General features: G+C 45.5%; 1 protein-coding gene across 4 annotated transcripts in view; it reads right to left on the bottom strand.

The window, feature by feature from the left end:
- SGPP2 (sphingosine-1-phosphate phosphatase 2) overlaps nt 1–14,736 on the bottom strand; it is a 36,900-nt gene that overhangs the window by 1,774 nt on the left and 20,390 nt on the right. For 3 of the 4 annotated variants that reach the window (XM_057417185.1, XM_057417187.1, XM_057417189.1), the window contains 2 exons: nt 8,270–8,449; nt 5,612–5,701 (listed from right to left, as the gene is read on the bottom strand). In XM_057417185.1, the coding sequence (XP_057273168.1) occupies nt 5,612–5,701; nt 8,270–8,449 (270 nt within the window). The remainder of the gene's footprint in view (nt 1–5,611; nt 5,702–8,269; nt 8,450–14,736) is intronic. The other variant, XM_057417188.1, reaches the window with a different exon arrangement.

Here is a 14,736-nt window from a genome sequence, read left to right as displayed (position 1 = left end):
TCTATCTTTTTCACTGAGTCATAACAGTTGACTCCTACCATGCTTGGTCACAGGCTAAAATGAATTATTTATAAGAACTTCACTAACAGTTAGGCAGGAATGAGGGGACTTTTCCACAACAGAAATATTTAATGACTTTTTGTTAAATGCAATACACCAGTATGGCTGAAATTTAGCTCTTTATAACTTCCAGGCAATAGATTCACAGTACATTGGGTTTTAAGCAACTTCCAGAGCCATTCTGCGTATTCTTAATAGAGATTTCCACTTACATGTATTCCCTCATCTATGATACGGGGATAGCCACGTAAATTCACAAAGTTGTTCACAGATGCCTGATACATAAAATACCGTTAGGTGTCAATATTTCATGATAATCCATCTTTTAATACCATCTTTTAATACACCAGAAGGCATGTATTTGGCCCAACACCAAGTAACTGCATCAACACAAAACAGCTAGGGGTTGGTCCCAGCACTGATGCTCAGAAATCCCATCACCACCCTGTACTTCCATTTCTCACCCCACTATTTGTCCACCTCATATTAGAAGAGAAAGTCCTGACATCTCAATGCCCCCTCTATATGCAATCAAGGAGTGAAACTGAAAAGCTGTTCACGTGCTTTTCAGTTCCAATTGAAGACATTTAACCAAACATTAATATTCCCCTAACAAAGGCTTTGCTGAGATTTATGCAGCAGACTCCAGCGGTTCCCAGCCAGGACACAGACAGCCTCTATTTACAGACCTGATTAAAGTTGCCTGATTTCATTACCCTCCTGGTCAGCCCAGTCCATACAGTGTGTCACCATATGGTAACGCAGCTCCTCTAGTTTTCAAGAAGGACTCAGATAACCAGTTCTGCTCCTAACCAGCAGTCTCGAGACTGCATGCATAAGGAAACTCGTCATGCTGTGGGAAGAAAATACCTTTTGCACCACTACTGAGTAACAAAAAAATGAAAAATATTTTAAAAGTAGTGCTTATTTCATCCTTTTTAATTTATATTTTGTATGTATCAGTACAGGTATGTAATTCATAAATAAATAGACATATATTAAGGGTGCATGCTCAAAATTTTTTACCGATCAAAAACGTTGCGAGACTGGTGGTTTATTCTGTTCCCTGCTCTCTCATCCACTAATATACGGGGTTCTCATTTTGGAGAGTCCTTACTAGAAGCTTCTGGAGAGTGCGAGATATACCCAGACAGAGACACCAGTAGTGACTCTCTTTAGTTCTGATACGCATGGGCAGATGTTTGATTTTCTGAACACCCAGAAGAAGCATGCGAGTTCAACACTGGACAAAGACATTTAGCAGTGCAGAATTAATGATTAACCCCCCCTTATTCGTTAAACTATGGAGAAGGTGGGAAGAGGAGGGATGGATCCGATTTCTGTGAGAAAAAATGCTTTTCTGAACTCTCCCTACTGTGCACCCAGGAGCAGGACCTTAGCTTTTCCCAGCTGCTGTCAGCACTCCCAGGAAGCCCATTCTTGCCTGTCTGCCTGTGTAAATACATTAGCCTCTTTCCAAACCCACAATTATAAAGGCATTTTTAAATGAGGGCAGGCACGAATTTTGCTCAAGGTGCTGCACTACCAGCAAAGCTTAAACCCTCCAGTTTCCCTGCTGGGATGGTCCAGCTTCAAAAGCACAGACAAGTCGTCCACAGGCTCCATCCCTCCCAGAAAGCTCCCCCTCTGCCGCGCATCTCTGCCCTGCTCCCATACAGCACCTCCTGCCTCCTCTGCAGTGACAAGCATCTGCCTGGGTTTGACATAAGGGCAGCCCTCACTCCTATCGATTTTAACTAGACCTGTCATTTTGGTCTGCTGCCTAAAGAACAGGCCACTATTGGGTTTCTCACACTGCAAGTCATTCAAGATATTTTCCTGTGCTACAGGTACATTAAAAAATATATAAATAATAAAAATGAGGTAATCCAGTTGCATGTGATGCCTGGGAAGCAAAACTGCCTGTCACTGAGGGAGCATGGTAGCAGCGTGGTCCATGGGGACCAGCACCACTGCTGCCCTTCCTGTACTGGGCGGGGTTTTTGTTTCACAAGGCCCCAGCACAGTTTGGTTTAGGACTGCAAAAGCTTTCTGAAGGCAAGACCCTTCTATGCTCTTCCCATTGCAACTAAGGTTGGAATTGCAAACACTTGCAAAATGCTCCCAAAATATCCAATCACCACACCGAACATGGTGGTACTCAAGCATCTTCCACGATATTGCCAGTCAAAGTAACACTTTTTCTATTGTCATGTATATGGTCACTCATTGCCTGAACCCTCTTCATGCTTTCATTTAGTGCGAGATGCTACTCACTCTCCCAAACAAAAATCTCATGTTTTCCGCTCCTAGAGGTTACTGTTTCATCTCACAAGGACTGTACTGTCACAGAGTGTAAAGTGATGCCAGTTCATTGCTTGTTTATCAGCTTTAAAATATTTAAATTAATTTCAGGATTAATGGTAGTGTTAAAAAAAAAGAATAAAACAGATACAACACAGGAGCTAAGCGTGGGGGCTGCAGCGAACCCTCTCCTAGAGGTGTGATCACCAATACGTGCACCAACACTGAGTCAGTGCACCTCAGGGGAAAAAGAAACAATTTACTTTGTTTAGAGAAACAACTTCCAGGTTTCTTTTTGGTCATAAAAAGTGACCTTTTCACTTCTCCCCATAACCTGCCCACACTGGCCAGTACAGGACATTATTGCTTTTAACTCAGGGCTGCGAGAGGGGAAGCTGCAGTACCACTCAGGTTGTCACAACATCAGCTGTGGCTCTGGAGTGAGCCGCTGCCTCCCAAAGCCCCTGCTGCTGGCTGGAGACAGGGCAGCATGCATGGCAGCCAGGAGGAGACCTAGCTCTGCCGCTACAGCAAACACTAAACCCAAATCCTTGGTGCATTAAGAAACATCTACTTCTGACCCTGAAGGGTTAAATGGTGGCTAAAAGCCTCCCTTCCTCCCCCTCCTTTAGGGGCTGCCCTCAAAGTTCTGCCTGATAGGATTTGCAATGATCTTGCTCAAATCAACCCTGGCAGGGGGGTTGGAACTAGATGATCTTTAAAGGTCCTTTCCAACCTAAACTAATCTATGAGCTTGAAACACTGTGCACTAACATGAGCATCATCACCCATCATTTCAAATACAAGATGACTCAAACATGCTCCAGCAGTGGTGAGACAGAAAAACTTGTTCACCTCCCTGAGGCACAAACCAGAAATTGGGCCAAAGTTTTAAGATGGACAATAAATGGGTATTTTCTAAAATATGATTCTCTGGGAGAAAAAAAACCACCATCAAAACGGTCCAATTGTCTCAAATTGCTTTTTGCTCCTTAAAAATAACCTCTAAAAAGTTACAGATTTGTTGTTTCAAAATGCATCCAAATTCTTACTTTTCCCTTCCCAGGTAATTCCAGATTCCTCTTCTGTCAGCTTCTCCAACTCCCTCATTTAAGACCTAAAAAGAAGGACCCTGCCTTTCCTCTGCTTCTCCATGCACGTGAGATATTCCCACGTTGAGATGGTGCAGGTGGGTTGTTGTAATTATCTCTTAGCAGTGCAACTGCATCGCTTCTACCCCACCCTCTAGCTGGGTGATGCTCTCCTGGTAACAGCCCACAAAACGGGTGTTTATTCCCTTTTCCCTACACATAGTATTCCTTTCAATTTGGTTATAATGGTGCAGATAGCCTGCATACCAGCTTAATGCCTCTCCAGAAGGTCTTTAGTGGTAACATCTCTTTTACTGACATGACTGGTTCTTTTGAGGCTGCTCTTGATCCAGAAACAACACCCGCAATGCTGAAACACAGACCGATTTGTAGAGCCAAGACTACAGAAGATGAGCCTGCACAGTGGACCTTCAGCTACAGCAAAGCATGATGCAACCTCCTTGCCACTCCTCTGGTTCCTCAAACAGGAAAAATTCAGTTACACTAAGTCAGTGAATATGTTACCCGTTCATTTGTTCTCCTAAAATATTATGATCACTTAATACATAATTATATCCTGTCAGCATTCATTTTCTATTATTAACTCAGTTAAGAGTCCATTAGACAGAGGTTATTTTAGCTGCTGGCTTGGCTGAGCAGCTCCTGCGCATTGGCCCCATTGCATGTTGGGCAGCACAGGGTGGGAGCCATCCCTCCAAGTGTGGAAAACATCTCTGAACTGCACTTCTTTCCCAAAGGAACCTGTCATTGCAGGTGGAATGTGGCCACAGAGAGAGGGATTGTATTTGGGCAGCTGTCATCACCAGGCATTTCCCCAGCTCTGTCCCCACCATGGCATGCAAAGCAAAGTACATTCACCCTTTTGAAAGGCAGCAGCGCTCACACTTCAAGTAAGGAGCTGCTTTTTCTTTTAAAGCCCTTTTTTATCATGTCAAAGGCACAAAGAACTTTTTCTTCTTTACCCTAAAATCCATCTAAATTTAGAGAAGCCTCATTATGATGGACCAGCAAGGGAAGTATGCCAAGAATTTTTAACTGATTGACTTAAGGTCACTAGCTAAGAAAGGGTGTCTCCAGCTTTGATTTTATATATAGTTTTGATCCACTGGGCCTGGAAGGGAAGGTCAAGCTCTATTTTATAGATAACCTTAATCTCACAAGGGCTCCCATTCTTACAGTCATTGAGTCTCCTTATTACAAACATACTTGGTAAAGAAATGCAATTATTTATGCATATGCAAACAACCAACAATGCGTATCAAACTCCTGCAGGGAAGTAGCTGGGATTTTTTATCTATACTTAGAAAACTGGACAACCCCTCTGACCACTGCATATAACAGATCAATAATGTTTCCTCTTATGAGGAACAAAGCAGCTACTGCATAATCAAAATTGCACTGAAATCTGTTCTTAAAGTAGGACTGACGTCTCTAAACAACTGTGCCCATCAAGGCTGTCATATAAAATCATGGATATTTTATGATTTTTTTTCTTTGGATGAAGTATTTGTGCATCTCAGTCCTTTAAGAATGAATTTCCTTCCCACTAGAAATGAGAAGCTTGACATAATATTATGTGCCATAGCCTTATATGTTAACAGGAGACATGCTGTCCCGCCGTCCCCTGAGGGCAACTCACTTGTCATGTGTTAGCCTCTCCTCTGCTCCCCACTGGTCACCAGCGTGACTCACCAACATGCTATTCCTTCCCTGACACTCCCAGGCTAAACCATCCTGGAATACTTCTTGCTGACAAGAAGTGATACTATTGCACAAAAGGCTTAGCTCAAGAGCAGCACCAGTTGCCCAAGTGCATTCCATACAATTACAATTTCAAAATATAAAAGTACAATTCAGATGCCACATCAAACTCACCCGGCTCCTCAACCCACACACACCGCTGCTTCCCTCATGGGATAAATAGTACCCCTGGAGACACAAATAGCAATAGCCTGAGGGTTTCCTCACAGCTGCTTTTGAACAGGCAGCCTGAACTTTAGTGGCATGACTCCTGTATTCGTCAGTGACATGGACTAGGCAGGATGAACATCGCTTGAAGAGTGGGAGATGGGAATCACTAAAGGTAAGCAGAGCTGGAGGCACGACCGGCACAGGGCAGTACAGGGCATCCTTACCAGGACTGTGTGCATCCCTGTGTAGAGCCTGCTGAGACACACCAGCGTCGAGAACACAAACGCTGCTACCAGACCTAGTTCGAATGGATACTGTAAAAAAGGAAAAATAAATACACCCGATTACACCGTTATTCACTTTAACATCAGTACATACCTGAAATAAAACATCCAAACAGCCAGACTAACATAAGGATTTCAATTGGGAAGCATCTCCTGGGATCTACTTCCCCAATGAGATTAACATGACCCTAGAGGAGACCTCATATTGGCCAACATGCAATCCTGCTGGAAGGCCATTTCACTTTCTGTGGTACCTGCTTTTGTGAAGGTGTTACTGTGGGAAAGCCTGGGAAATTTGCAGAGGTTTTTTCCCCACAATAGCTACCTGCAAAATCCATGTTAGTGCTAAAAGCCTTAAGCAAAAAAGGCACAGCATGTTGTACAAGCAATGCCTGAGGTTGAACTGCAGCCTTGAATCACCCAAAGGGAACATTATAGCTTCAGGGACTGACAAGAAGGTGTGTGATCAATAGCCCTCAAGCAGCGGGCTTGGAGGGGAAAAAAATCAATGACTGGGCTGAAACTAATTCAGCTATTAGTGCAGTCAGAACTGCTCTTCCTTGTGATACTTAAGGTTTATTCATCTTATACAGCTAGCTTTGCTTAACTCCCTCTCTGAATTACCTATGACCATGGGAAGAAGTGTTGAAATAAATCAACATTCAAATGGGAAAAAAAAAAAAAAGGAAAAAAAAACCTCAAACCAAAACACATTTGGTAAAGAATAAGCTTAACATATGAGCCCTTAATCCACTCATTCAAATTCTGCAACTGAGTATCCTGGTGGGCTCCTTTCAGTCTATAAAGGAGAGTTTTATGAAAAAAAAATAAAAATAAACCAACCCAAAATACAAATAAATGAAATCAATTCACCCGATTTGACATCGGGCCTGTACAGCCAGCCGAGAGGCTGATGACTGACACGGGTGGCCACAGGTCAGTGAAAAAATGTGTCTGTGGAAATTCTAAGCATAACAACTCACTTCTGACCCTTTCCTCCCTGGGGTACTCCAGCCTTTGGGACAGAGAGCTCAGACCTGGCTGAAGATGTCACTCCTGGTTCATAAAACACTATTTTTTGCTCAATTCTCTAAGCCTTTGGAGGGTTTACACCCACTTTATTTCCCCCTCAGCAGGCCACATGGGAGCTGCTTCACATGGCAACTGATGACCTGGGCAGCTTCAGAGGCTTGCCGCATAATGGACTCCTAGATTTTTCTTTCTTAACAGAGGCAATCAAATCATTTAATTATTTTACAGCAGCTTTGTTGTTTCACGGCAGGTTCCAAGAAGTACAAGACAGCCTGTGAAGAGCTGCGTGTCCCACTAGAACTTATCAATAGAGGAGGAGGAGGAAGGGCTGCTGACCAAGTCTTTCAGGCAGCTCTACACATGGCATGCATCTGGCTTTCCAGGGCTGACAAATATCCCATCTTATGGCTCCTCCTGCCTATCCTCATCCCACTGTCAAGCTACTCTGACCAGTTACCATACAATTACCAGGGAACAGAGGGCTGGAAGTGCAGCTTTAGGCACCACTGACCTGCTCACTCACGCTTGCACTGTGGGCAGAAGCAAAGCCCACTGCTTCATGGCTGGGACCAGAGGAGTCTCCAAGTTAAATTAATTCAGAGATATTGGTGCAATTCAGAAATCTCGATTCCTACGAGCTACAGCCCCAGGACACAGCACCTTGCACTAAAATGGTGGCCAACTTTTGTCCCTGTGTACACGCTGGCACTGAAGGAATGACACCCAGAGACACTGTGACAGCAAGACCCCTGGCCATATTGTGAGCCCTCTTAGTTACACTGGTCTATCTTTGAAATACCCCTCAGAGGACTGAGAAACATGCTTGAATATGATGCAGCCTGGAAGTTATTATTGCTAGAGTACTGGAAATACATGTTTGGATTCACAAAATAAAACAAAAATAATCACTGGGGAGAAAAGAGAAATAAACCTTTTAGAAGGATTAAAGGCTGAAGGTCTGGGGAAAATAATTGAGATCTCTCCTCAAGCAGTGTACTGCCAGCACAGTGAAACTGCTGTTAATTCTTTGACAAACAAGCTTTCAATCATGTCATATGCTATTAGTCTAAAACAAGTTAGAGCCAGAGAATTTTCAAGGATACTTTTTCTGCACCATATAAGATCCAGGCTACCTAAAGCTACTTTGATTTCCCTAGGAGCCAGCATTTCCCAATGTACAGCATTGGCTTGATGGGCACACGGTGAGCACAAAATGTTGACACTGGGCATCTTCCACAGCAGAACCATGGCTCCCTTCATGGTCATCTTGTGTACAAAATGCAGTGAACTCCCAAACCTCGGCAGGGCAGGGCAGTGCAGTGCAGCCCACCCACAGCGGTGACGGGATTCATGCTAAAGAAAGGAGATTTCTGCTGAATCTCTTCTTGTGTCTATTATCAGCCAGCTATGGATAACCACAGCAAAAAACACGTCTGTGAGAATAAATACATAGCTCCTCTGGAAGCAGCAACAGCTTTGGTTTGGCTGGCTTTCTGTAGCTTGCTGGAAGCAGACACATGCTTTTCTAAATTTTTTTTCTCTTTTTTTTTCTTTTGTACCCCTTACCTTGTACTGGTTCATGGTTGCAATAAGAAAGGAGAAGGAGATGGCGGTAGCTGCCATGGCATGGGTGGAAGGCATCCCATACTCCGCGTCCGTCCTCATTTCCAGCTTGACAACAGGGGGCGAGAGGGGCCGAGGCCACTTCAGGATGTCCTTGGAGACTTGGCCTATGTACATCACAATCTGAGGAGAGGAAAGGCCACATGGCTGTCAGTCAGCATGGGCAATGCCCACTCAGCCCACCTCTATTTATGCGCTTTTTCCTGCAAAATCCACCACCCCAAGTGCAGAATTCATCCTCTGAATTATTAAAGGGGTTTCCATTATCCCAGTCAGTGAAGGAAGCAGTACAACTGCACCACGTTGTAGCCTGATCAGAAGTGGGACCAAAGGAGGGTTCACTGACCAGATGCAGCAGTACGGGCATGAGATGCACAGCTGGGTCACAACACCCCCTCCCTTACAACCCCTCTCTTGCAAATAAGAGAAGTTTTTCCGCCACCACGTTCAAATCACTGCCTTGCCCAGCTCCACGCAGCAGGTCTTCGAGGGCAGCACCAGCTCTCCTGGTCCCGGCAGCTCCCACTCCACCCACCGCACCAGATGCTGCGGGAATCCAGCCGGGATGCGCCACCACCGTGGGTATTAAATAACAGCCTTCGCGTCCTCGGGGAGGCAGCAGAGAGACAACTGGACGGGCAACATGAAAGTACCAGTTCTCCTGCCTAACTCTCCAACAACAAAGAGCTTTTGTGCACTGCTTGGGACACCAGAGGTTTAAGCAAGGACTTAATTAGCTACCAATTAATAGCTAACTAATTAATAACTCAACAAGCACTGCAACGTAGTGATTTTGGGGGGAAATGCTGCATTTTCAGGTCACTGCAAGCAGTAACAATGGGAAGCAGAGGCAAGATGCAAAACTGGGCAGCATGCCCGAGAGATGCAGCCTATTCAGAAGTGCCCGGGTTGAAATCCTCTGCTCCTCAGCACCTTCTTCCCAAAGGCAATGGAGTCTCAGCATTTCTCAGTGAGAAAGACGTGAACAAAAGTCACCCAGGCTGTTTCCGGAGGATGTATTTGTCCCTCCCTCCCTTTGGATGGTGCAGCCAGACATATGCAAAACAGGCTCCACAAAACAAAGTAAACTTTCTTTTTTTTTAATACAAAAATCAGGTTAGATGTCTGCCATAATGTCTGCCATGAGAGCTCAGCTGCTGCTGTGTGAGACGGCTCGCTGTTCTGCTTCTCACGCTTCTGCTAGCAAAGGAGGGGGTCTTAAAATAACATCCTTCCTATGCTGGTGTTAGCCATATGCCAAAACAGCAACATGATCATCCGTTGCCACATTTGTCACCAGCCACATGGCATCCCTGGCTCTCCCACCAGCCATTTAAAAAAAATGGCTTCAAATTAAAATGAAGACGTCAGGATTCACAAATCAGGATCAGGAAAAAGCCAAAACATCACGTTCCTCCACCCCCCTCTCTGCAGCAAAGCACATGCCACAGGAAGTGCTAGGCTTACAGCCAGCAGCAGAGCCTGAGAAGCGACTGCTGGTGCCTTTGCATCCTTTATCCCTCATCACGTGAATCACATTACCACCTTATTATCAGCAGCACCAGTGACACACCTAGCAGGTCCTACCTCACCCTGATACATGGGGCACAGGGCAGTCAGCAAATACCCTGCCCCAGACTGCTCACAATCAACAAGGGCTCAAGCACAAGCATCTTAAAGAAACACCTTTGGGGGCTTATGTGGTTAATGCCACTGGTTTCCAAATGGATGCAAGCACACCTCTGGAAGTTACGTAAATTCCAGGGTTGAAAACAAAATTACTCTCTCCAACAGAACATAAAACATGGAGGCTACCGTTTGTGATTCCATCTGAGAGGCAAAGTAGGATGAGCAAGTTTATCAGCAGTCCTTTGCAACAATTACTTCCACCTGTAGAAGTATTATTAGCACTAATACGTAAGAGTGTTACAGAAAAGGAAATGAGTCATCTTTGAAATGAAGGCTATGCTGGGACTTCTCTAATGCTGAAAAACAGGCTGGATGCTGGAGGAGGTATGGATAAGCAAGAGTACCAGGTATCCCCACAACACCTTTCTTATGGCATTCCAGATTAAATTCTGACCCTTCTATTAAAAAACAAACACACAAACCACATATTGTATAGACACATAGTGTTATGGGAGGCGAGATAAGCTCCGTAAAATATGAAGAGGAGTCCAGAACACGTTCAGACTAAGCACTGATCTCTGAAGCACCAGACCTTTGTCTTTAGCTCCTCTGGGTGCTGTGCACATGTTTTTACACACAACGTCCTGGGTTATTTGGCAGGAGCAGCGGTTGTGGGTGTGGTAGAACATCCCCCATCAGCTGAACTGGCAGGCTGCCCGAGAAGGCAAAGGATGGCAAGTGCACCATTGCTAAAAGCCACCCAGCAAAGGTGCTGCTCACAGGTGGCTGGAGGAGCACAGGGCTGCCCATGTCCTGTGGCTCACAGGACAACAAAGCAAACAGTGCAAAGCCCATGACACATCTGCCAGTGGTGGCCAGAGGGATGGCCCCATGGCATGGAGCAGGCCAGGCAGAGCACCAGCTGTAATCTACACACCTGTGCCCAGCCCAGAGCATCAGCCAGTCCTGCTGGGTACCATCAAACAGCTGGCAACTGAAGGCAATAACCCTGTGAGTGTACCAGGCCCAAACATCTAGAGCTCAGCCACAAACAGTGGAAACAACAACAAAAATAAAAGAAGCAGGAGGCCACCAACGATACACTCATTACATGACAAGTGTTCTGCAGAAACACACTTATACCATTATATTTCATTGTAGGATAGATCTGAATTGCACTCTACTGTGGCTTTCATCTTATGAAGATGGTAAGTAACTGCCTTGGTTAAGTGGCATATTCTCTCTTAAGCCACATTTCATTATTTCCTGACCTTATTTCTCTGTCATTTTGGATTTACCCTCTAACCAGCCCGGGAAAGAAAGCAAGCTGCCTCAAAGTTTTAGCCTGTTACCAGCTTTTTTCAACCAAGTAGATGAGAAAAACACTGTAATAAACATTGTGAACTGTAACCATTGAAGCACTGGAAGGGGAGAAAGGTGATGGAGAGTTGAGAATGGATGACAGACTAAAGATCAACACAGATGCTTGACTTGAATTATCTGTTTGTGCACTGCCAAAAATCCTTGATGGCCATGGATTTAATTTAGCACAGGCAGAAATTACCCCAAGTCCAGACCAGCAGGTAACTTGGCATTGCTTAGGTCCAGAGGACTGGGTAGTTTTGCTGCTATTTCCAGCCTACCCCCTAGATGAGCCAAACAGTGCATTCCCAATGGATTTGGACAATCAGGGGTGGGAGGTTAAGGCCTGACCCAGGATCATGTCACCTTGTAGCAGCTGATTGGCAGCAAGTTTTATGTGCTTTGAAGTCTAAAGCAGGGTGATCCTTCAAGCTTGCAGTACAAGGCTTCACCCAGCTCCCCTTTCTTCACTAGGACTAGAGGATTTATGGAAAGAGGAGCTAGGTTCAAACCAGGCTTACTTAAGAGCTGAATTAAACCCATTTCAAAAGTCTTTAGAAGCCCATGTACATTTCCTCCCAGGGGGTCTTCCAAGCCCAAAGTTGATCATTGGAGAGAAGAAGGAAGAGGCCCTCGAACACTGAGTGAGCAGACAATACTTGCTGTCTGGAAGGCACGGCAAAGAAGAGAAACTTTGAGCAAATCAATTCATTGTTTCTTCCCTACGTTGCAAACTTCTTTTGCCTACCTAGAGTGCTGTATTACAGCTTTCAGTGTTTTCTCCTGTATTTATTTCTAGCAAAGGCTGTGCTCCACTCCAAATGAAACTCTTCCTCTCTGCAGATCAACCAACTTTTCTGCAGTTTGATAGGAAACTGTTTGCAAGCATCTTCAGCGTAAGTAATTTCAATTTGCACATTAATAAGTACCTGTCTCTGCATGGGGAAATTTCTCTGAACCTGTTTCCATTACTGAAGCAACAAAGTTGAAGCTGTGATGGACTGCGCAGAACACAATTAGCTGGAGAAGATAACTACACAGAAATGCATGGGAATTTAGTTCAGATTCCACAAAAGTGGATGGGATGGGACGGGCATGTCCCTTTCCCCTGGAAGCTGACAGCAGCAGCTCTAACTACCCTGTAGCTCAGACTGTTCAAACTTTCCAAAATGAAACTTTACCATTTCACACCTGAATTACGAAGATGTGCTAGGGAACAAGGGGTGTTGCTTGGGCTGGCAGGGAGGGAGGGAAGCTGGGGTTCAAGGATGGGAAAGGGAAAAGTGCCACAGCCCAGCACTGCAGCCATCTCAGATGACTGGGCACCCACAAGTGGGGTCCAAACCTGAGTAGAAGCAAAGCGATGCTCTTTGGCATCACAGAGGACCATACAGGGAGCCTCTGTCCCAAGACCCCCACCACTCTTTCTCCTCTTAGGGGAGGTTAAAGGGCTCTGCTCTACCTCTGTATTAGCAAGTCCTACAAGCTACAGTTGGGATAAATGCCACAGTGTGAGCCCTTACTAAATAAATGATAGCAAAGGTAAGGTGGACCACGGTATTGGAGCAGAGTGTGGTGTAGGAGTCACTGGCAACAACCATGCACATGCATAACGCAGGGAAATACTGCTTTCCCTTCTGTACTGACATGTGTGCATGTACACACAGGGAAAAGTTGCTCACATACTGCTGCCCGAGGGGTACCCTCAGGAAGTTATGTCAGCTCCGTAGTATTTGTAGTGTCACTTGACAGTGACATGGCAGCACCAGCTGGAGATGTGGAAATCATATACTCATAGGATGGTTTGGGTTGGAAGGGACCTTAAAGCTCATCCAGTTCCAAACCCCCTGCCATGGGCAGGGACACCTTCCACTAGACCAGGCTTCTCCAAGCCCCATCCAACAGGTTGCCTGGACAAGGTGTGGCTGCCCTATCCATGAAAGTGTTGTGGGGTGAGCGGCTCTTCCCCTCCCTGTGAGCATCAGAGTCCCATCAAGTGACCTGGCTCCTTGACACTTGTATAACTCTGGTATTGCTTCAACGACCGAAGAACTGGGTTTGCTCACCTGCAGGTGTTGCCTAGCATTTTTCAGTGGCTTCCCCTCACCACTCTTGCAGTCACTGTGGGCAGCACTTCTGCAGCAGGAAGCGAGAGCACTGCATGCAGATGCGCCACCATGGTGTGGGCATGTACGAAGGCGGACAGATAAACACAGCCAAGCCAGTTTCATATGCAGAGGCACAGGACCCGTGCATCAAAGCACAATTTTCCCCATGGAACATTTCCATGACAGCTGCCTGGACCCCACATCTGGCAGGATTTAGGAAACAGGACCAGTGCTGCAAATGTGCTGTGTGGCACATCGCACATAAGTCCTTCTCTGCTACAATCTCCACACAGGGAGGGACACACTGGACCATCCCACAGGCATGCGAAGGTCAGGAGAAGCAATTCTTTTTGTACTTTGTAATATTTTGGTTAACAAAGGTGAACCAGAACGTATTTATTTTCAACTTCTGATTTCACAGCTCTCCCGTTTGTGCTATTGATCCATTAAAAGGACAAGATGAAATTCTAGAGAAGACACAGGGTCAAACAGCATTGGTGACATCTTCCCTGAGACACGGTGTGGCAGCCTGACTTTGACTCTGTTGGTTTGGCTCTCAAATAGAAATTCTATAACCTGGCTCTAGAAATCCTGACCTGCAATTGCATTTGTCATCTTCCCAGAGAGGAAATTTACAGTTTGAAAATGATGCCGCTTTTGTTTTTATCATAACCACTGTGTGCTGATAGGAGTGACAGAGAATATCAGGAACACTGGCAAGAGGGGAAAAAAGTAAAGACACACTATTAATAAACTGGCATTTGCAGGAAATTAGGCCAGAAGAAGCAAAGACTATTCGTGGTTACCAAGGCAGGTGTGACTAATTCACCATATAGAAATTAAGCCAAGCATCCAGTCAGCACTGTTCAGAGTTTCTATTCTCAGCATTCCCCAGCTAAGTCTTAAATGAGTAGATACACACTGCAACAGATAGTAGCTGTGACTGTGTCCCTCGAGCATCAGCTGGTTCACAAAGAGTACCAGGACAAGGAAGAGAATGTTCTCATGGAGATACGCCTCACTTCCAAGTCAATGCCAAGAACTAAGGTTTGGTCTCAGGAAAAAACACCATGAAAGCCACTGAGCAGCACTGCAGGCCTTTCACACCAGCAGCAGTAGAGTCAAGCCCTGCAGAGCAGCAGAGCCCCAGCTGCTCCCCATTGCCTTCCTGCATGGAGGGATGCCAATGGCAGCCATGAGGCTGGGCACCTCCTTGAGGCGCACAGGCCTTACGGGAGAGGGTGGCTGGCTAGGAGGGCTCAGGGATCTGCCATCTGCAGTGCAGTTGTTGTTTTCCAGAAAATACATCAA

The sequence above is a fragment of the Pezoporus wallicus genome, unplaced genomic scaffold (assembly GCF_028554395.1).
Source record: "Pezoporus wallicus isolate ANWC-B61680 ecotype Strahan unplaced genomic scaffold, APGP_CSIRO_Pwel_v1 contig_360, whole genome shotgun sequence".
NCBI classification, from domain to species: Eukaryota; Metazoa; Chordata; class Aves; order Psittaciformes; family Psittacidae; genus Pezoporus; species Pezoporus wallicus.
Note: the sequence above shows the minus strand (reverse complement) of the source record. Positions and strands in the feature narration are given on the sequence as shown.